The following is a 21,244-nucleotide window of genomic DNA, read 5'->3' on the forward strand; positions in this document are numbered from 1 at the left end:
GTTGTAATCATACTAGGTTGCAAAAATGTATTTTATTTTTTTTTGTTCATATACCCCCTTTCCCTCTCCTCTCTGTAATTCCTCGACCCCGAAATAACCTAATTAAAATCATAATATGCATCTCTTTTGCATCTTTTCGAGCATGCATTCCAATCCTCAGGTAATGTGCCAGACGGATCTATTTGCAGTTCCGTCCGTGTAATCGAGGTATGTAGGCTAATTATCATTTCTTTTAGTGCACCATTCACACAAAAAAGGCACAACAAATGAAACGTTGGTTTCGTAGCGTTATAAAAAGATAGCGTGGCAAATTTTTAATCGTACACAAGAAAGTACCACAATACGAGCGTTTACAACCATAAATGTATTCACATCGACATGAACATTAATCGGTTTGAGTAATGTAAGTGGACCACATGCTCGAAGAGAAATCAGATTTATTTAAAATCAAGAAGGAACAAAACTATGTAGACCAGGCTATTATAGAGTACTTAAGCAATCCTTACCAAGCCGTTGCTTTTTTTCTCCAACGAAACAGCTGGCTTGTGAAAGCGTCCTCTAATTTATCAGTATAAAACAAGACAGGCATAACCGGCGATTGCGTCCTCTCACCAAGAATAAACACCACGCGCACGGACGAACGCACGAACGCACGAACGCACTCACTCACGCACTCACGCACGCTCACACACACACACGCAAAACAATCTTGGGACACCGGTTCAACCCCAATAGGACGACAATGAAGGACGACGAGAGCAACCAACGGGGCACGAAAAAAAAACAACAACAACAACAGCCACCTCCAAACGCGTGCCACACACGTACGGATCCGTGTGCACTGACATACAATCGCGTGGCAACGAAGGACACATTCACGCATTGCGTAGTTGGTACACGCATGCGGATTTTAGCGTGCAGCATATTTGATCTACCAGGCGAGTCTAGAACTGTCACCGCGGCCCTTTACAACTCCAGGCGGGGACACTAGTAATCCGAAGATGTCGACCCTTCGTAGAGAGCGACCAATCAATGAGGAATGCCGGCGCGGCCCCTGTTGCCTACAAACGCCTCTGCCGCAAAGTTCCGGTTTCTGCCGCGCAGCGTACGCTACATAGCAGTGCCAATTCGCCGCCACGATCGCATCCGGCACGTGACGAGAATTAATCCCCGCCCCATGAGCGGTCTAATCCTTACGAGCCGTACTCCGGCTCGGGCGTGAACGTCACCGTTCATTCAACGCAACCGGGCCATCCTCCCTCGTCGCCGACCGCGTTGTCGGCCTCGCTTGACGGCCAGCGCAGGTAACGGCCAGGCACGCGCGTCTGCGGGGAAAAACTGGCGTCCTTGAAATCTGTTGTCGCGCTCGGCGTTGCCCTTTCGCCGTCGGACCGCCTCACCGATGGTTGCTCATCCTTTCCGAAAACGGGTTTTCGTGCGTTGCGCTCGCGCTGGTAATGGAAAAGTGGGCTTACGTATACTCTTGATTCCTCCCCTGGGTGTGCGCTCGACTCTCGGCTCAACAAGGGCGTCATGGCTGCGCCATCGTCCTCGCTGAGCTTTCGCTGTCGCTCGCATCGCTGCGTGTAAAGCGCGTCCCTCCATCGGTTCTGAACAACCAGCTCGTTTGCACTCCGTACCTCTGAGGCAGCTGGCTGTCGTCTATCCACGGGCAAGTCTTTCATTTTATCAAAACATTCGCGGGTTGTACAATTTTACTTCGGCGATAACCAGGAACTTGGGATCGCCACTTTAACGAAACATCTCCTCTGAAAGAAATTGTGTCAGTGCTCAACAGGGGCGATGGGAGGTGGTTGTTTGTTGCTGTTCACGTTTTCTTCTTTGTATCATTCATGAAAGGACGGGGACAGGAAAACACGGACAGCTTTAGCGCACCGTTCTTTGACTGTGTTTTCCTGTCCCATCTTCTGGTGCACCGCGTAAGGAGAAAGTGTGTCAGAGTTGTTTATTCTGAGCGACGCAGCATTTGTAGATCCTATAGTTCTAGTTCCGTGCGTCTTTTAACGGGCTTTCTGTTTACGACGTAAATGAGAACATAGTGTTTCAAACAAATCCAGCAGTAAATTTCGAAAAAGATAACATTACAGCCACTCGTCGCAATGCTTTCTTCTGCAGAGAGAGGCAGGTTTGCAAATTGTAAAGGCTTTCCGCAAGCAACATCGAGGAAAAATAATACGTACAACATTCGCCCGTGTTTCGCTCTTGCTTTCTTCGAGACAGGCTTTCTGGTTTATTTCAGCAAAGTTAGTTCGAAAGCGAAGTACTCATTTAGTAGCGAACGACGTCCGTGGTCAAAAATGAAATAAACGCCTCGTCGTTCTAGGTGGGCACTATAGCATTTTGACAAGTAAAGTTTAGCTTTCGTCGGAAACATATCAGCTCAGTAGCATTAGCTAAAAGCGCGAAATAACACTCCCAGATTAATAGAAACACAAATAAAAATGTCTTTTGGTTACCGTCAGCTGCTGACAGAGACCTGATGCTTCCGTTATTGCCTTGGAATGCTTCTTATTGCGCTGTGCTAAGTGCGTTTCGTTGTACGCCACGTCTGTTTTCACAAAGTGACTTTTGCTTTTTGTTTCCGCACAGCCACACACGCCGCGGATACAGAATACCAGCAGGCAGTGCTGCCTCCGAGGTGGAAGGTCGTAATCGGCCTGCGACGCAGAAATGAAGATCGCGTGGCTCGCTCTGTGCGTCATGGCTCCTCTGGGAGTTCATGGGGGTCTTTTAGACTCCATCCGTGAACTCAAAGTGCAAAAAGCGCAACAACGGTCGCAGAAAACTATCGGCGATGTTGTGAATAGCAACAACGGGCTGGGCATCAGCCTTCTCCAAGCCTTAGGCGAACAGAATGTGCTGCTTTCTCCAGTTAGTGTCAACATCGTCCTTCATATGGTTCTCATGGGAGCGCGCGGACGCACAGCCTACCAAATGTCCGCTCAGATGGGCAATCCTTCAAGTGCCCTCATGAGTGAGCTTCTGGGCAAAATGTCATCCCCTGGCGGCGGCAGCAGGGCCACAGCTTTGGATCACGCCTCGGCTGTGCTCATTCAAGAAGGCGCTCCCTTTAATGCCAGCTACTATCGCGAGATCAACCGACTGTTTGACGCCAGCCTCGCAACAGTGCAATTCGGCCAAGGCCGAGGAAGCGACGTCGTCAAAGAGGTCAACGAGTGGGCCAGCAGAAAGACTCGTGGACGGATACCTCATTTTCTGGAAGAGGCCCCCGAGGAAACCACAAAGATGCTGGTACTCAACGCTATGTATTTCAAAGGCGACTGGAAGACTAAGTTCGATCCCGAGTTCACCGACAAGCGTGTTTTCCGCAACGAAGATGGAACCATTGCCAATGTTCCCATTATGTTCATCATTGAAACCTTCGATTTCGGGCATGACGACGGTCTGAACGTGGACGCCCTCAGGGTGCCGTACGCGGATGACCAGTATAGCATGATACTGATGCTTCCGCGAAATCGTCAGAGCCCCCTGGCGAGCGTTGTGCAAGGCCTGAGCGCAGCAAAGATAAACGAAATCATCGATAACATGGAGCCCGAGCAAGTTGAGCTCAGCCTTCCCAAGTTGAGCTTGCAGAAGATGCTCAAGTTGCGCGCTCCTCTCGAGAAACTAGGGCTCAGAGTGCCCTTCACGGACGCCGCGGATTTCAAGGGAATAAGCAAAGAATTGGACCTGCGACTTAACGAGATCCTCCACAAGGGGGCGTTGGACGTTGATGAGGTGGGGACGCGTGCCGTCGCGGCGACGCAAGCGCAGTTTGTGTCCAAGTCCCTCGTGCACTTCAAACAGTTCACTGTTGATCGCCCATTTTTGGCGCTTATCCGGCACGAACCCACCGGAGCGATCCTGTTCATTGTTCAGGTCGTATCCATGCAGGCGTGATCTGCGACACGATATCACACTGGATAATTATAAGGACAAGAGTTTTTTGTATCGAAAGGTCATTGTGGCTTCGTGTGCAAGTCTATTGAAGAAGTGGGCGTCCTTGAAAGGCGAATGACTCAAGTGTTCCTCATGGTGAAACCCTTATACGTGCAGTGTCGTGTTTCACTTCAAGGTGTTGTCTCCGAAGCTTTTCCCGATGCTGCGTGCCTCGAGTGCTCTGAAACTGTGAAACAATTTAAACAGAAAACAGAAGTGTCAGTAGGCGATATGGTATTTTCGTGAAAAGTGTCTGTGAATTGAAATGTAACCACAATGTTATTCTTCGCATTTGTGAACACAGTGCTTGTTTTTCGCTTCAACTTAAGATCTATTGCATTTTTTTTCTAGCTAGTGTGCAACAATCATAATTAAACATATCATGAACATCGTCAGTATTGATTTCTTTGTATTGAGCGCACTGGTGATTTGAGTTGTTTTAAAGGAATGCTTTTGCTCAAGTGTTAAAGGAGGTTCTCTAGAGTGTATACATCATTACTTTGGTACACGCAGTTTATAGTGAAGGTTCACCCAAGGAACGAACACTGTGGTATAGTGAGAGCGAACCAACGCACTTACAATATAGTAAGAGCGTGCAATAGGAGATACCGCGCTAACTTGTCTTCTGGATAGGGGCATGTACTATGCTGGGGCTTAAAAATATTTTTAAAGAATAATTCCGTAGCCAGTGAATAAAAAATTGCGTAAAATTAACTAACAAACCAGTCGGACTTCCACCAATACTTTCGGCTCTTTCTCTTTTGTTCGATATGTTCACCGCTATTCAGTATGACAGTGCTTCTAGAACGAGGAAAATTACATAAATCGCTGCTGTCTAGGCCTTTGCATATTGAAACTCACTCTTTTGCTGCAAAGGAAAGCCTCCAAACCATATGGAGCAAGTTGTGGCAGTGAAACCAGAAAGCAGTGCGGAATAATTTCTGGGTGTACGTGTCTGCGTGTAGCAAGTAAATATTCTCACCTATCTACGGCGAGTAGTGTGAGTAGTGCCCTCTCGCTTGCGATGTCAAGCCGGAAATGTCACTCGCTGTGGTGCGTGAAAGGAAAATTTGTCATCCACGAGACTGTATCGAACCCGGCACCAACGCTTTTCCGAGACCCACCATCTGAGTTAATCAGGGGGCCAGGAGACCGCACAGTTATGCCGAAATAATAGGCAAATCAAAGCACAGGAGCACTTAATATGGCAAGTAAGTTCTGTGAAAGCCCGCGAGGTGGAGCCAGATTCATTGAAAGGAAAAACGATCCTCCACGCAAAGTACCACGAATTTCCATGGCTATCTCCTCCGCAACGAGTGTTCATTCGTTTCAACACGAACGCAGGATGCACGATAGCCTTGCTCTTTGAAGGATGTCTCGAATGATTGTTTCTGTCATGCCTTGAACCGCAGTTTTATTTTCTAAACCTTGCGATTCGTGAAAGTGCGTCTCTTAAATATCGCATACTAATGGCGCAGTTGGTCTAATGATCTTGCAGTGCAAAAGAGGTCTAGAGGTCTAGTGATCTTGCAGTGCAAAAGCGCTGTAAGTTTAACGATAATTTTTGTTGAAAAAAAAGTGGGCAGCTTGCACTAGTGGTGCAAGGCTGGAGTAAACAGCGGAACTGGAGATCGACCTAGCTTCTTCCAGGTTTTACTAGGTTTGACGTGTTTAGCTGCAGCGGCTTCGGCGCGATGCTTCGGATTAGCACGCAATCGACACATTGGTTCTTGGCTGGCCGCACGACGAGCTTCCAGCTTAGCGGCTTCTTCGGGAGCCTTGTACTTCTTCGGCCGTCCCATGTTACATTTAATCAGTGCGAAGTCTATGAGAGTTGGGTGTGTCGCCGTCGTGGCGACGTGATAATCAGTGTGACATCATGGCCATGCTTCAAAAAGTATTGTCATGACTCGGCAAAGCAAGCATTGCGGCACGAAGCAATGACATGGCTGGGCGAAGCTGGGTAAGTGATTGCTAGGCGACCGCATTGCATCGCGGTGCAATGCGGTGTAGGCATTGGAACGTGGTTTCGGTGTTGCAAGCTGCGCTATGCAACGCGCAGTGACGCCATCACTGGCGCGGCGGCGCGGGAGCGTTGCCGGAGTTAGGAGAGAGAGAGAAACAACTTTATTTCAGTGAAAATGAATGAATGAATGAATCCCTCAGTGAATGCATTTCACTGAGGGATGGTGGTCAGGCGGTGCCTGGCCGCCACCTCCTCTAGGAGATGCGAGGCGCAGCTTCGACTCTGCGCCGTCGCTTGGCTAAGGCTTCCTTGCTCGCTGTGCAGGATCAGCCCGACGCCGGCGACTGTATTGTTTGGCCAAGTGGCGTGATTCCCGGAAAGCGGCCTCTTCCTCGGGAGTGCGGTTCTTCGTCGGTGTCCCCATGGCTGCTGCTACCACCCGCACACTAGCAACCCCGCCTTTACACCTGCTACACGGAACGTTTATGGCAAGCGGAGCAGACGCGCTGCGCGCAGTCTCTAGGCGCGGAGTCTTGCGAAGCTATCGCACAGCTGGTATGGGATTGCTAGGCAACGCAGTGACGTCACAGCTCAGTGAGGTTTTGCACCTTGCGGCACAACTTAAGGCCGACTTAAATAGCTCCGCTGTTAAAACAAGGCCCGTCAATTCAGTATGATGAAAAAATTCTGGGATGCTTTGCTCAATATATTCCCTTTTATACTTAGTCACCATAAACATTCATTTGATACAGTACAGTAGACGCACTACATGTTGTCAATGTTGCAAATGTGTATGTGAGATGGATACTGCTGGCGCTCATCAGGTTCAAGCTTCCATTTCTTGAGTGAGTTTGTCTCGGGAAATGTATGCAATGTAATAATGCAATATACAACGAATTCCCCGCATACTTTCTATAAATGAATTTGCAGTTATAACCTCCGTTCTCTTGAACAACCGCTCAGAAAAAGCGTTCCCGTTGTTGTTACGACCGCGTGATATCACATAATTCACACATACTTGAACTTCAATCGACTAAAATAAATTGGGTTTTGTTAGCCCTAGAGCACTGCACGGGCTCGGGCTTACCCGAAAGCCCGAGCCCGGCCCGGCCCACGGGCCGGGCCGGGCCGGGTAGCACAGTTCTTTCACGGGCTCGGGCCGGGCTCGGGCACGGCGTGTGCTTTTGACTCGGGCCCGGTCCGGGCTCGGGTTTTATGACGCGGGCCCGGGCCGGGCTCGGGCTTTCTGGTGGTGCGCATGTAACGTGCAGCGAGTTATTCTCGGGTGTCTCAACTCTGAAAAACATTATTTTTCGGTCTCGGGCCGGGTTCGGGCCGGTTTCGACTCGGGCTCGGGCCGGGCTCGGGCCTAAGGTAAAGGGGTGGCGGGCCGGGCCGGGCGGGTAGCGTAGATTGTTTCCGGGCCCGGGCCGGGCCCGGGTCTCGCCACAAAAGTTTTCATCGGGCTCGGGCGGGCCGCCCATCGTAAAAACGGGCCCGGGCCGGGCCCGGGCTGAAAAAATCGGCCCATGCAGTGCTCTAGTTAGCCCTTTCAAGCACCAATTAATTGTGTTGATTGAAAACTTAGTTTCACCGCATTTCCCACATCTTCAGAATAGTATAAACGTACAGCTGCAAAATTGATGAATGATTATAATTCTTTATGCTATGCGATTTAGTGAGATTTAGCAAGTTTACAAAATGTGGACACCATGCAAAACTCACCACAGGAACAGGAAATATTAGAACATCATCTATTTTGTGTCTAGCAGGTTTAAAAACACTTACCCAGCTACTTGAAAGTTATACCTGGTGCAAAACATTGTGAAAAACAATTAGAAAATGAGCCCGCTACATAAAACGACATGCAGACACTGAACAAATACACGCCACCTTCTCCCTCGTTTTACTAAAACTTTTGCACATGTTATTCGCACTTTATGCACAATTCCACTCAGAAGTGTTGCAAGATGTATGCGACACATTTTAAATATCGTTCCTTTTATCAACGCTTTTGATCTTGTTGGACTATCTTGGTTTACACAATTGTGTACAAAGTGCATGAAATGGTTAAGGCGAGAGCCAAGCCATTAAACGCGATGAGACGGTTCACGCTGGTCTTCAGGAGCATTCGTTAAAGGGTATAATGCGCCTCACTGTGGACTCTTAGACGTATCGATTGCGATACCCAACCATCTTTATGCTTTTAATCTAGTGCACCTAATTTCCATCGACCTAGTTCAACTAGGCCGCATCTGTTTTCTGTGCGTGCGTGCCTGTGTGTTCTTCCCCTTCTCCAGTGTGCATTCTTCAATCTTTTATTATATCTGTCTCCCGTTTCTGAACCCTCAGTGCAGGGTAGCAGAACGAATATTCGCCTTCCAGTTACTCTCGCAGAATTTTGCTCCTCTTATTTCTCTCTCTCGGATTGCGACGATAAATGAGGCTGAAGTTAGTGAAGGTGAGTTGCTCAAGTGCACACATACTTATAAAAAGTAGCTCAAGAGCACACATACAGTTGCTTCGTTGACTTTCGGAAATACTTCGCATTGACTTAGATAATCATCGCGAATGGTTTTCGCCATAATTTTTTGTTACGATCTTGCTTTCAATTTGCATGGTCAAAATAGTAGGCCGTACAATAGTAGAACGTGTTAAACACTACGAAGAGTGGTGGCTGCAATGTATTTTGCGCTATTTGACTGGCGCAGCAGCTGGGTCAGACAGCGTTGACCTTTCAGATTTCGCTAGCCTTCTCGATAGCGTGCTTTATAATTAGACAGGCTTCGTGGCCGGCGTGGTGCAGCGCGTCGCTATTACTGGTGCCGCGGAACTATTGCGGAGAATTGAGGTAGCGCGAGTGCTATGTGTAGAGGTCCGTTGTCTGAGTAGTTTTCCCCAATTTCACCGTGCGCGGCGAGAACTATTCATTGCCGTAGAGAGACAAAGAGAGAGAGAGAGAGAGAGAAAAGCCATAAGGGAAAGGCAGGGAGGTTAACCAGGCTGACCCCGGCAGGCTGCACGGCGCTGGGGAAGGGGGAAAGGGAATTGAAAGAGGAGAATGGAGAGAGAAGTTCACACTTTGCACACACAGCCAAGCGTTCATCACTGAGGTAGTCACAGACGGTCATACAGGCCGGTGAATTATACAGTCACTCATTTACACTAGCGGTAACTGAATGAACTCTGTTCATGTGTGGGTTTGGGCGCGGGAAATTACTATGCTTGTTTAGTTAGTAATCGAATGATTTGTGCAATTGGAATAGCCCATGAAGCTTTGTTACGTTCTGCTAGCGCTGCCAATTCTTCGCCCTGCGGGTGAAAGATGACTTTTTTATTTGATAGATCCCATAACCAGCTTTTCAAGAGATGATAAACACTGTTGCCCAGAGCCGAGTTACAAAGGGCGATAGAGCAATCAGCGACAGCCAACAATGCCAGCCACCTTCATTAATGCGTCACCTTTCTTTTTATTCCGCCACGTAAAACCACGATAACGTGCATTTTGGTGGTCGTGTGACATTCAGATTTTCGTGAGTGACGGTACTATCGGGCTTTGGGTGCTTTTCTTTATCGCGTTTCAGATAGAGTCGATATGCTTTTTCAATGCGATGATAGGGCCGCTGGTGGTGGCGGCGGAGGCTGTGGGAGGGTGGCGGTTGATGATGATGATAAGAACTTTTATTGAAAATTAGAAAGTAAACCTTGGTTTACGGGAAGACATGGTCAGGTCCCTAGTCCGGGACACCGTTGGCAAAAGCCGCTGCCCGTGCTCTTTCGATGAGGGCTCGTTGCTCTTCGATGTCCGAGCTAGACAGGGCCGCCTCCCAGTCCTCCCACGTTGGCTCATTTATTATGGCAATACTGCTATTTTTCTGACAAGCCCATACCATATGGTGTAAGTCTGCCTTTTGGCCACAAAATTTGCACTGTGCCGAAAAAGATTTCTCTTTGGCGTGAAGCCTAGATGGATTATTAAATGACATAGTTTGTAGCCGATGGAGGTGAGACTCTTCTGATTTATTAAGAACCCTAGCGGGCCCTGGCAGTGTCTGCCTCTCAAGGCGCAGATGCTGTAGTATCTCTGAGTATGTTGTTAACGGAAAGGGGGAGACCAAGTCAGCAAAGGAAGACGTATACAAGGATCCTGGGGAAGAAAAGCTCGGGCTGAAGAATGTGCACGTTCGTTTCCTTCAACCTCCTTGTGACCTGGTACCCATATCAGCTGCTTCTGTTCAGCTCGAGTGTTAGCTTGACTAAGAATTTTGCATGCCAGCGGCATGATTCTACCGCGCATATAGTTTCTATAAGCCGCCTGCGAATCTATAATAATGTACTTTGACGGTTGTAAATTTCTTTTTGCGCAAGGACTCTGTGTACTACTTCTGAGTGATCAACACAGCTGATAGTTACTTAAACATGTTGGTTGAGGACGCGGGATAACGACGCGCAAAATAACAGGGGGTGGGACCAAGTTGCTGTTCGCTTGTGCCTTTTACAGTAAGCCGGCGGTGAACTGTATAATTGTAAGTGGGTCGGGAAGAGTTTAGTGCGTGCGTTTCTTGATAATGTTTGATTAATATTGTATCAGGAAGAATTTTTCCCCTTTCTTCATGGCCTTATAAAATACATCATGTCACCAAATAAATCAGAAGCGCCTTTCCTATTCACTCCTTTGCGTTCTCCGAGGTTAAATCATTTCAGCGAACGAGAATCCTTGATATTTCCAAACAGCCCGGATTGTTTCTGTCTTTTTTTTTTTCAGAGGATTTTTCACAAGGCATAATGCAAAAAACAAAACAAAAGAAATCAAATACACGAGAAATGAAAACGCGCAGCTCCGCATCTGGCGAATTGCCTTAGGGTTTTGTTACACGCCGGTGCTTCCACCGCATCAAGGGCCCCGGCAGCAAGGAAAGAAAGCGGCAACCCGAGATGCCAGAAAAAAGTCAAGAATGTCAAGACAGCAAATGTTTTGGAAGGAAAGCACTGGCTCTTTGACTACACATATCCGCGTGCAGTGTCGTCATCGTATTGCAGTTTTTTATACTGTACAACGAATCATGTACAAAATAGCTCAAACGTATGACTTTTGAACACTGTTGACTCAGTCTGTCGTAGACAGCACAAAATATTTTGTTCCAACACGGCCTAGACACTGGTTATAAGAAATATGGGAAAACTCCGCAGTATTACCTTTCAATATTAAATAGGTGTGAACAAAGGAATGAATTGACTTATTCATGCGTATAGAAAATAGGCTAGGACAGCAACTGCTAAGAGCAGCTGACTCACGTATTATAGAAATTCTGGTATTGGGCACACACACACGCTCAAAAAATGGATGTAGAGGGGTTTTACAAGAACGTAGTAAATTCCTGAAAATAAAGGTTTGGGCCTGGGCTATAGTTCATAGTTGTTCATGGAGGCAAAGATGTGCTGCATAGTTGTAACAGAATATGCATAATGAAATCTTGTTGTTCTTCTTCTTCTTTCTGGTGTTTTACGTGCCAAAACCAGTTCTGATTATGAGGCACGCCGTAGTGGAGGGCTCCGGATTAATTTTGACCACCTGGGGTTCTTTAACGTGCACTACAACGCAAGCACACGGGCGTTTTTGCATTTCGCCTCCATCGAAATGCGGCCGCCGGGGCCGGGATTCAATCCCGCAACCTCGTGCTCAGCAGCGCAACGCCTTAGCTGACTGAGCTACCGCGGCGGGTAATGAAATCTTGTGTCTGTGATGGTGATTCTTCGTATATATCCTCTCAGAAGTATACAGCAGAACTTTCTATCAGAAGCACCAAATGTCGCAATTTTTTACAAGCTCCGTGCTTCGTGATAGAATCCTAGACGGTAAATACATTTTACAGAATATCTGTAATCTTTTTTTACAACTATGGTCTGTTTTCAAGGTTACACGACTGGACAGATGTATTCTGTTGAGGCAGACTACAGAGCCTCTGTTAAACAAAAACACATGGGCTTGTAAAATCACAACCAGAAAATTCTGTTGAACTTCTTGAACTTTATTTGCGTGCACACACACATGGCCATCTGGGCTTTTTTTTTTCAATACTATTTAATCATTTTTTTTCAATGCAGCGCACGAAAATCCTTAATATTTCAAACATCTCGAATTCATTTTGTTGCTTTTTATATTACAAAGATATTCCGCCAAGCATAATGCAAGAAAGAAATCTAATACAAGAAAAATAACAGTGCGCAGCTCCACATTTTGCGATAGTTTTTTTTTTTTTTTTTTTGTTACGCGCACGTGCTTTAGCCGCAAGAACCCCGCTAGCAATGGAAAGAAGTTCCAATTCCAGAAGGCACAACGAAGTCAAGATTGTCAAGACGGTAAAATCATCCGGTAAAAGTGAAGAGACCGAGCAAAGGCTTAGTCACTCTACAGGCTTCTTCAAAGCAATACTGAAGAAAAAGAAAAATATACTGTATAGGGAATGAGTCTTTCGTAAGCGAAATCTTGCTTCATCATGTTTACGCAGTTTTCATTCAAATTAGTTTTAACCTTGCTTCTCCGTGACCAAAAATGGCGCCAAATTCATAAAGCATGGCGCACCAATTTTGCAAACACTAGTCTACAGCTACCCGCTCGAGACCGCTGAAATTAGCTTCACTTTGGTGCCGATGTGTTAGTTAGTTCCTGACACATGCTGCGAAATAGGCGAAGGTTGCCTGTTAAATAAAAGCTACCATTTCCAATAATCTTCAATTCTTCGACACTATCTTATACGCAAAAAGCAAAGCACAAAAATATTATTACAGCATCGTGCATTTCATGCCTACAGATAGATTCCTTACAGTTGACGATTAAAGGGGCGCTGAACCACCCCTCGGGCTCGGTGAAATAACATAGTCCTCGGGTAGCATACGTTGCTGTGAACATCTCAGGCAAGGTTTGCTGCCGTACGCGGTGCGTTGAGCTCGCAAGTGGAGCGCGAAGTCACTTTTCTCTCAATCGCTCTCGTTTCAACAGAAGCCACGATCCTGACTCTTTTCTGGATGATTTATTTCGTAATATTGCGCATTCCCATTCATGGCTGCTATTGGTCGCTGTGGTCGGCTACAGTGCGACCGCTGCGGGGTGCTGTCAGAAGTCCACTGGCTAAGCGCACTGCGACTGGCATAGGGCAACCGCGTTTGGCTTACATTTAGCACGTCGTAGGCACCAAAATAGGAAGTCGTGGCATCTACGTAAACATCCAAAAAATGAAATTTGAACTAGTGCTCTAGGGCGACATTTCGAGAGCGGAGCGTTGTGGCCACGCCCCACTCACCCGTAGCCTTCGCAGTGCAAGACATTGAAGAAGGAACGGGCGCGCACCGGATGCCGTGTTTGACTGCCAATAACCCCGCTTCTGCTTAACGCATTGAAGTACTCCTTGCGGCAAAGTGTTTCTGAAATACCTTGTCTGCACTTATAATGCCTTTCTCCACTTCGATAAAAAGTGGCTCAGTGCCCCCTTAAATTCGAAAAGCATTGATAAGTTTTGCAGGACGATATTTTATTGCGATAGCAATTACATGGACACTTCAACTGGATTTCTGCCGTCGGCGTCGCCGTGAGGTTCCGTATAAAGTCCAAGGGCGATAAAATCGTCGCCGCGCGCCGTATGCGCGAGCGAAAGCGCGCGGGGGACGCGCGCTATCACGGAGAGCGAACGCACGGCGGAAAGGAAACGCGACCGTCGCGCGAAAGGCGTGGGAGTATGGGAGGGAGGGAAGCGGGGCGACGCTGTGCTCCGGCACCAAAGGCGTATCTTGCAACCGGGCGTAAGGGGAACTTGCCACTCAATCTCGCACGCGAAAGCAAGAATACGGGAAGGCAGCGCGGGAGGGAGGGGGGGGGGGGGCGCAGCTTCTACTCTGCCAACAACTGCGCTCGTACTTTGCCCGCGGCTGTGGCGGTTGCCCTCACCGTTTGTTATCTCCACACGGCTCTGACCTTTGTATGCACTGTGCATTCGCCGCTCAGTTTCCGTTGAAGCGATAGACCACACGAACCTTCGCCCGCTGCGGCGGCTGCGCTTGCTGCCAGCTTTTTGACAGTCGTTGTCTGCGCTCATTCAGTGTGATCTAATCATGTTTGCTTGTGCGCGCTGACACCACGCTTGTTAATTCAGTTGGTAAGCGAATATGTCCAAGCTTATGCAGCCGATAAAACCACTATCCCTACTCCGAATAGCACTCTACTAATTTGCTATCGCAATTGATGCTTCGCCTTTCGGGCGAAACTGCGGCATTTTTTTTTCTTTCATATTAACCAGAAAATTATCGATCGGCATTTTTTCCAACAAACGTCTCTGACCAACTGTGATCGCCTAAACATTGTGGTCAAAGAAACATGGCACGGGTTAAAAATCACTTTGGACTTGCTCCGCGTGCAACCGCTTGTTTTTGGTCTACATCCTTGTGTAGTAGATCAAGCATGCTCTTGATAAACTGATTTCTTTCACAATGAAAAGTGGCTGTCTTTAAGTTGATATCAAAATTTTAAAACAGATAAGTTTTAGAATCATCGGAAGTGTAGAACGCTGTGTGCTTATGACTACCCTGGCAGAGGTAGCCACAGATATGTAGATACTGAAACATCCTGATACTTAGTAGAAGTTGAGATATGTTATAAATTGTCTTTGTCTAGTTTAGTTCAAGTGACAAATTGAACGCGTTTGCAGTCTCGCTTAAAACGAACATTTAGCGGTTCATGACTGGGTGAGTCCATTCCAGTCCAACTCTATTCTGAAATCTTCGACTCACATTTCATTCCGGGCGCTCTGAAATGGGGAATGATGGAGTTGCGACTCCACCATTCTGGTAGCAACTATGACTCTTTTCAGACAAACTAGGGGAGCATAAAAAGCCCAACAATGCTCTCACAATTTTCCGGCCTTGCTGGGCGTAGCGCTAAAGGCCTATATTTAGTTAACGAGGTTTTTCTCGTTCTGCCTGCTTTCGCTTAAGCACATTTTCCCCAAACCCCGTTGCAGGGCGATAAACCAGAGTTGCGTCTCGTAAGCTTGCGGTTGTTCTGGCTCCTTGCATTTTCTCCTTCGCTCTCTTAACACAAACTGCTGCAAGAAGCCAAGCAGGCAGGCAATTGGTCATTAAATATTTTAATTATTAAGAGACCGAAGTATGGCAGCTGTCATGGTGGGCAGATGAGAATTTAGAAATTTGCCAGTCTAAGCGGCACATCTTTTATGTTCGTAGCACATCTCGCACTTGCGTCTCATTTCCATAGCTTTATTTATTACATGTGCATTTTACGCACTTTACAGAGGACATTTATTAGTCCTCTATTCAGCCGTGTTACATCTACCCTTCGAAATTCACAGCTCGTGTACCTTGAACAACCCACTACTATAGAGCCTTAACGCTATTCGGCCACTTGTGGTTCTTGCGCAAATTAACTCCAATAATGAACAATCTATGAGGGAGTAAAAAAACTGCCATGGCTATTGTACAGCTTCATTTCCTGTTCAAAATTTTGGGCACGAACACTCAACTACATTGCTCTTTATAACTCCACCCACCGTGGTGGCTTAGCGGATATGACGTTGTGCTGCTACGCACGAGGTCGCGGGATCATATGCCGGCCACCGCGGCCGGCATATGATCCCCCGACCTAGTGGTAGAGCGCCCGACACGGCTGCGGGAGGTTCGACTCACACCGCCGCCGGGCACCCACTGGTTCAAATGGGCACAAGCGTACCCCGGCCTGGCCTTCGGCTTCCTTCAGGGGTGATACGCTTGGGAAAGGAGCCTGCGCCCTGAATTCTCGTCGAAACCCTCGTCAGCGAAAAAAATAAAAAAATAAGTTATGCATGTTTGGGCGGCCATTTCCCATGTGGCGCCCCAAGCACCTACTGAGGTGGGGACGCCTTCGGGTTGAGGACAAACACCTCTTCCCAAGCGTTGAGGTTCCATAAGGGCCGAGCACCAGGCCGGGAGCGCGCTTGTACCTATTTTACCGGTAGGTACCCGGCGGCAGCACTTGCCTCCCACAGCCGCTGTGTATGCTCTTCAACAAGGCCGTCTGTGGTTGGACAAAAGGCGCCCAGAGACAACTCCCGAAATCTCTATTGGGCCCTCTTTCGAGATGGAAGCCCCTACGAGAGCCGAGAACCAGGCCAGCGAACATCTCTACTCATTAGAAAAAACCGGTGGGTTCCCGGCGGTACCGGGATTTTTTTTTTTCTCGGAACCTTTAACTCGGAACCTTTAATTTTTGGTAATTAGTTGAATATGTGTTTCGCTTTCTCGTGCTACTAATGTCCGCCTCTTCGAATAATGTAGCTAAGCTAAACCAATTATGCTGCCTGCCACAGGCAATGTTTAAAAATTCCGTAAAGCCTAATTTTAAACACTCCCTATATACCCATAATAATTTTCCTCTCTCTATTTTTAAGGAGAACGTTTATTACGCACTTTTTCCTCATCTGTGCACTCTCAGCAGCTGCATTTCATTCCGAATAAAAGGGTGCATGAACTACTGCCCAAATATACATATACATGGCTATATGCTATGTGGCAAGATGAGGCTTTTATGCATTGTAAACAAAAATAAAGCGAAATGAGAATAAACCATTCGTCCCGTATCGCATTCCCGTTTCTGGGTTTTTTATACTACGTACCAGTGGGGGTTAAAAAATTTACCCCCCTGCTGACCGTGATTTGCATGTAAAAATGGGAGAGATTTTTTTTCATCCGTGTGAAGGTTGTTGGGGAGGACTATTTTTTTACTGCCTTCACAAAGTTTCCTCACAGTTGATCCTGAGAGCTCACCGGTTACGGCACCAAGTGCCGTGTTTTCTAGAATATCTCGCCTCATCTTGAATCGGTGGAACCATATTTCCTCGTTGTAGGAAGCAAAGAAAACGGATAGTCGGGATGGCTGGCTTGCTACGGCAGCTGGAGCTTCGGCGGAAGTGAAACAGGCGTGCTGCTTGCATGCACGCGTAAACAAACAAATACGGCCATGCTTCGGTACACATACGCAGCTGTACGGTACGCAGCTTTCACTACTCAGCCAACTGACAACTACAAATTGATCATTTGTGCGTCCAAGCAAGCACTTACGGGATCCGCGCTTCCGTACGTACTTCACTTCGACGCCCTCTAAAGTCAGCACAGCAATATTTTGGCCGATGCGCCGCAGCGGCATGTTTTCCCATAGCGTGGCCGTGCCTGTCACCGAGTATAGGCTTAACTGGAAGGGACGGAGCTCGTGAGGGCTTGCGGATTATTATGGTAGTATTTAATCACGTGATCTTGAGCAAGGTTCTAGATCACATGGTTTTAAACTCCCCATGAATGGTTTCTTTTCACGTGATTTAAAAGCGTACGTTGCAATGCAGGCTGATGACATCATTTTACTACGTTTCTTAGAGGTTGTAGTAAAACGATGTAATGTACCGTATTTTCCTCCAGCATGTCAGCTCAAGGACGTTTTCAAAGCGCATGAGCCGCGAAAACCCCAATCTCGTCTAATTTTTTCTAACAGTGTATGACCAGACAATCCATTGGTTTCGTCTATCTTCACGCATACATCACCATCTCAATTGGTTGCAAAATCACGCTAATCTATTGCAAACACGAAAATATGTATTTATTTGAGTCTATTTGCGCCATCAGGTTCATTATCGATATTAGTTTTTTCGCATACGCGCCAAGCTCTCTACGTTTTTCAGAGCAACTAAGAGCTTTTTCGCTGACACATCTAATCACAAAGTGCTTAGCGACACCTTCATGCTGAACACGACCAACAACCATTATAACGAAGCGTAACGAACAGTGTAATGCATCACTTTTACTTTTAGCAAAGTCATTTTATTTCTGTGGCATTTCATCAGCCCCTTTGAAGTTTTCCAGGAGGAAATCATTGACAGTGTATAATTAGAACATCATGAAGCAACATACTTTTGTACGGTTGATGCATACTACAGGAATGAAAAATATGCCTTCAAATTTTATCATGTTGGGTGATACAAGATCAACTTTGACCGCTTTAGATGGTTTAACAAATGCAGTTTACACAAATCCTATATTTGTTTTTGGGAGCATTGATACAAACTGGGCGACAACACGGGACACAAGGTAAGGATGGGACAGACGAGCGCAGCTTGTTTTGGAGCAGAGTTACGGATTTGTAAACTTTGTGCCTCTATTTCATTTAAACTTACCAATTATAAGAAGTTGTAAAGATCCATCCACTAAATTTACATTCTACTTTTACAGTGTTTGTCTCAAATGCAAGACATTTCATTCGAAACGTTTCAGTGGTTTTCTTATAAAACCAGTCCTGCGTTTTACATACAGTTCTTCTTTCTCGAGTTTTACGTGCCAAAACCAGTTCTGATTACGTGGAACGCCGTAGTGACCATTTTGACAATCTAGGTTTCTTTAACGTGCACTACAAGGCAAGCACAGAGGCGCTTTTGCATTTCGCCTCCATCGAAATGCGGCCGCTTGAATAGCGGTATCGGAACTGACTCCGAGTGACAGCTTCCTCTTAAGACAATGAATGTGCTTACATAAGAGTAGATCAAAGACTTGAAGTTCTGATTAAAAAAGTTTTCTCTCCCACTTAAGTGGTACTGCCACAGTAAAACGTGAGGCACTATAGTCAACTCAGAAAATATTTCCGCCTCTTAAAAACTAGATATGCTGTCCAGTAATTCTAGAAGACAACATACAAGGCGGCGCGAGAGCATAGATACAAAAGCAAAAATATACGTTGTTTGGGTTTACGGAGAAACACGTACACAAGAGTGCATTTAACAAGCGTACGTTTCAAATTGTAAGGGGCGATTCTCTCGATTGCTCCCCCACATGTAGGAATGCGTAACCCTGTTCAAAGGCTGTCAAGCATAAAGTTGCCCACGAAACGATCACTTCACCACGTGCAACTGACAACCGCGTTGTGCACGGCAAGAACATTCCATACGACTGCACCAGGTTTCTCCTGGCCCGAAGCTCTACGCTGCAGCTAGCGATTATCCTGCTCTCACGACATGGGCGCGGCCAAGGTGCTTGCGACACGCCGACGGAAATGACAGCCTTTTCGTGCTCGCTACGTGCTGCCGAGCCGAAAACGTGCTGGCTGCAGTGAGAAGAAGCCATCGCACGACGGTGTCCACGCGGCGACAGGCAATTTAGCCGCGCCGACGGCGTTGTTTCGCAGCGATCATACAATATGCGCGCTCACGTCAGTGAGTCATGGGCGAACGTTAGCGGGGGCATACGTGAGAAATTGATAGACGAAACTCCACGCGCCGTAGATTGACAAAAGCACGCAACGGAGAAAGGACGGTTTTCGGGTTCGTTCTTCGAAGCATGACGTTGCTGCGTCACTAGCGTACAGACGCGGCTACGAGTGACGGAAGGAGATGAACAAAAAGTAAACGTATGAGGAAAGTACAATGACGCCTCGGTTCTACTTCTAATGCTTGCTGGTTTGGTAAGGAGTAAACGCGTCGACATTCTATCACAGCGTCGAGACGTTCTCTAGAAACTGCTGAAACATTATTCTCGTCATGCATTACACACTGGAGCTTTTGTTGCCACGCGCTTCAAGGGTCGAGGCATTACACTGCATTTATTCCAGCAGGTGACGTTGCTGCTTTTACAGTGAAGGTACCATGCGGGTAAATGTACTCGAAAACGCTTTATGCCTGCTTTCACGTTTTTTTATAGAAGGTAGAGATAAGTCACGAAGTTAATATTGTAAGGTTTGTATTGCAAGCGGAAACGGACGAACGGTGTCCAGCGACGAAGTCGACATGAAAGGATGGTGGTGAGTTTGTACAGATAAGGAAGATTAAGAAAAAAATGTTTAGATCGGGGAATCCAATCTGAATGCAGAATTAAATTTTTTCTCTCAAATGGAGCAAATTTCGTACAAATTAGTCCAGAGTTGCTGCATAAAACCGTTTCTGTTTTTTCCACGCATTTAAATAGCTGGGATTGGAGTAGGCCCCGAGCTACAGCTTCCAGTTAGGTTCTCACACTGCGTTTCTCTGCGGATGGAATGACCGTGCGATGTCGTGTGGCGCCATTCCTTGTAACATGATATTTTATCAAATGTGGAAAATATTAGGGGTGCTACGCAGTTTGATTTTGAAGTGTGCTGATTAATTAGGGGGTAATTAAAATTTGATAAACCCACCTTTCGGAATGTTAAGAGGCGTTAGATGAAATGCTTACGAAGCTACTTCGCTGCCCTGAAACGACCAAGACGGCTGAAGTTTTATATTTAGAGCCAATTGGGACCATGCTATGAGTGACGTGTACTAAAAGCGGGAAATATGCAGGTTATATGATGGTGCTTTGGAAATATTTACTGAATACTCATTCTCTTCCAATCGTCATGCCTTATACGAGGCGTGCAGTAGGTTTTCCTGGTCTCCTTGGTGAACTATTCAAGACACGTTCTCTATATTTCGTTGAAATAGGAAGCCTGTCGTGGGTGAGGGATGATAACTGTTTAATTTGTGTGGGGTAATTACAGCCTTTGTAGAAAAATACTCATTGAAGCGTTACAGAGTGGCATACAACTATTACCGACAACGTTTCTCAATGCCCTTAGAATAGTTCACGTTACACCTTCTTCGTATTTGGCGGAAGAGCACGTTGTGGGTGGTGTGCAGATAGAGTTCAAAGCATGTGCGTTAGTTGCCGCCTTTTCAATAAATTACATATTGATTCGCTAGGGTGTGTCCTGATTGTGTTTTACGAGTATCGCAGAATTTAGTTTGCTGCCCAGGGAGAACAATAAACGCCCTCAAAATAACATTATATGGAATTACTCCTTTTCATTGTTCGTTTTCCCCATACTTTCCTGCACTTTCGCTTTTTTTTTTTTGCCATAGCAATTGTGTGGACACTCCAGGCAAATCTCCACCGTCATTCCGTACATAAAGTCCAAGTGCGATAACATTGCGGCCGCACGCCGTATTATGTAGGTGCGAGCGAAACCTTGCGAGGTGAGGCGAGAAGGATGGTGGCTTGATTGGTGCATGAGAACTGTTTGGTAAATGTAGAAAACACGTACAATGTTCCCCGTACATTGTACGTGTTTTCATAAGATATAACAAACATTTTTCAGCGAGAACCATATGTCTCTATAGTACTGCTTCTTGGAAGCAGGCTTTAATTAATCTGCGTCCACCATAAACAAGCTGGAGCTGTTAATTAAGGCAACTTTCTTAATCAATTGAACTACACCTCATCACAAGTTGTATGACCTGTTTTGTCTTCTGTCTTCATCACAGCATTCCGAACACTACCATTTTC

General features: G+C 46.6%; 1 protein-coding gene across 1 annotated transcript; it reads left to right on the forward strand.

Annotated features, from left to right (window-relative positions):
• Positions 1 to 1,462: 1,462 nt before the first annotated feature.
• On the forward strand, positions 1,463 to 4,355 carry LOC119455280 (leukocyte elastase inhibitor). Its single transcript, XM_037716682.2, has 2 exons — positions 1,463 to 1,672; positions 2,611 to 4,355. The coding sequence occupies exon 2, from the start codon at positions 2,692 to 2,694 to the stop codon at positions 3,919 to 3,921; it is 1,230 nt and encodes a 409-aa protein (XP_037572610.1). The 5' UTR covers positions 1,463 to 1,672; positions 2,611 to 2,691; the 3' UTR covers positions 3,922 to 4,355.
• Positions 4,356 to 21,244: the final 16,889 nt, after the last annotated feature.

Source organism: Dermacentor silvarum, chromosome 6, assembly GCF_013339745.2.
Source record: "Dermacentor silvarum isolate Dsil-2018 chromosome 6, BIME_Dsil_1.4, whole genome shotgun sequence".
NCBI classification, from domain to species: domain Eukaryota; kingdom Metazoa; phylum Arthropoda; class Arachnida; order Ixodida; family Ixodidae; genus Dermacentor; species Dermacentor silvarum.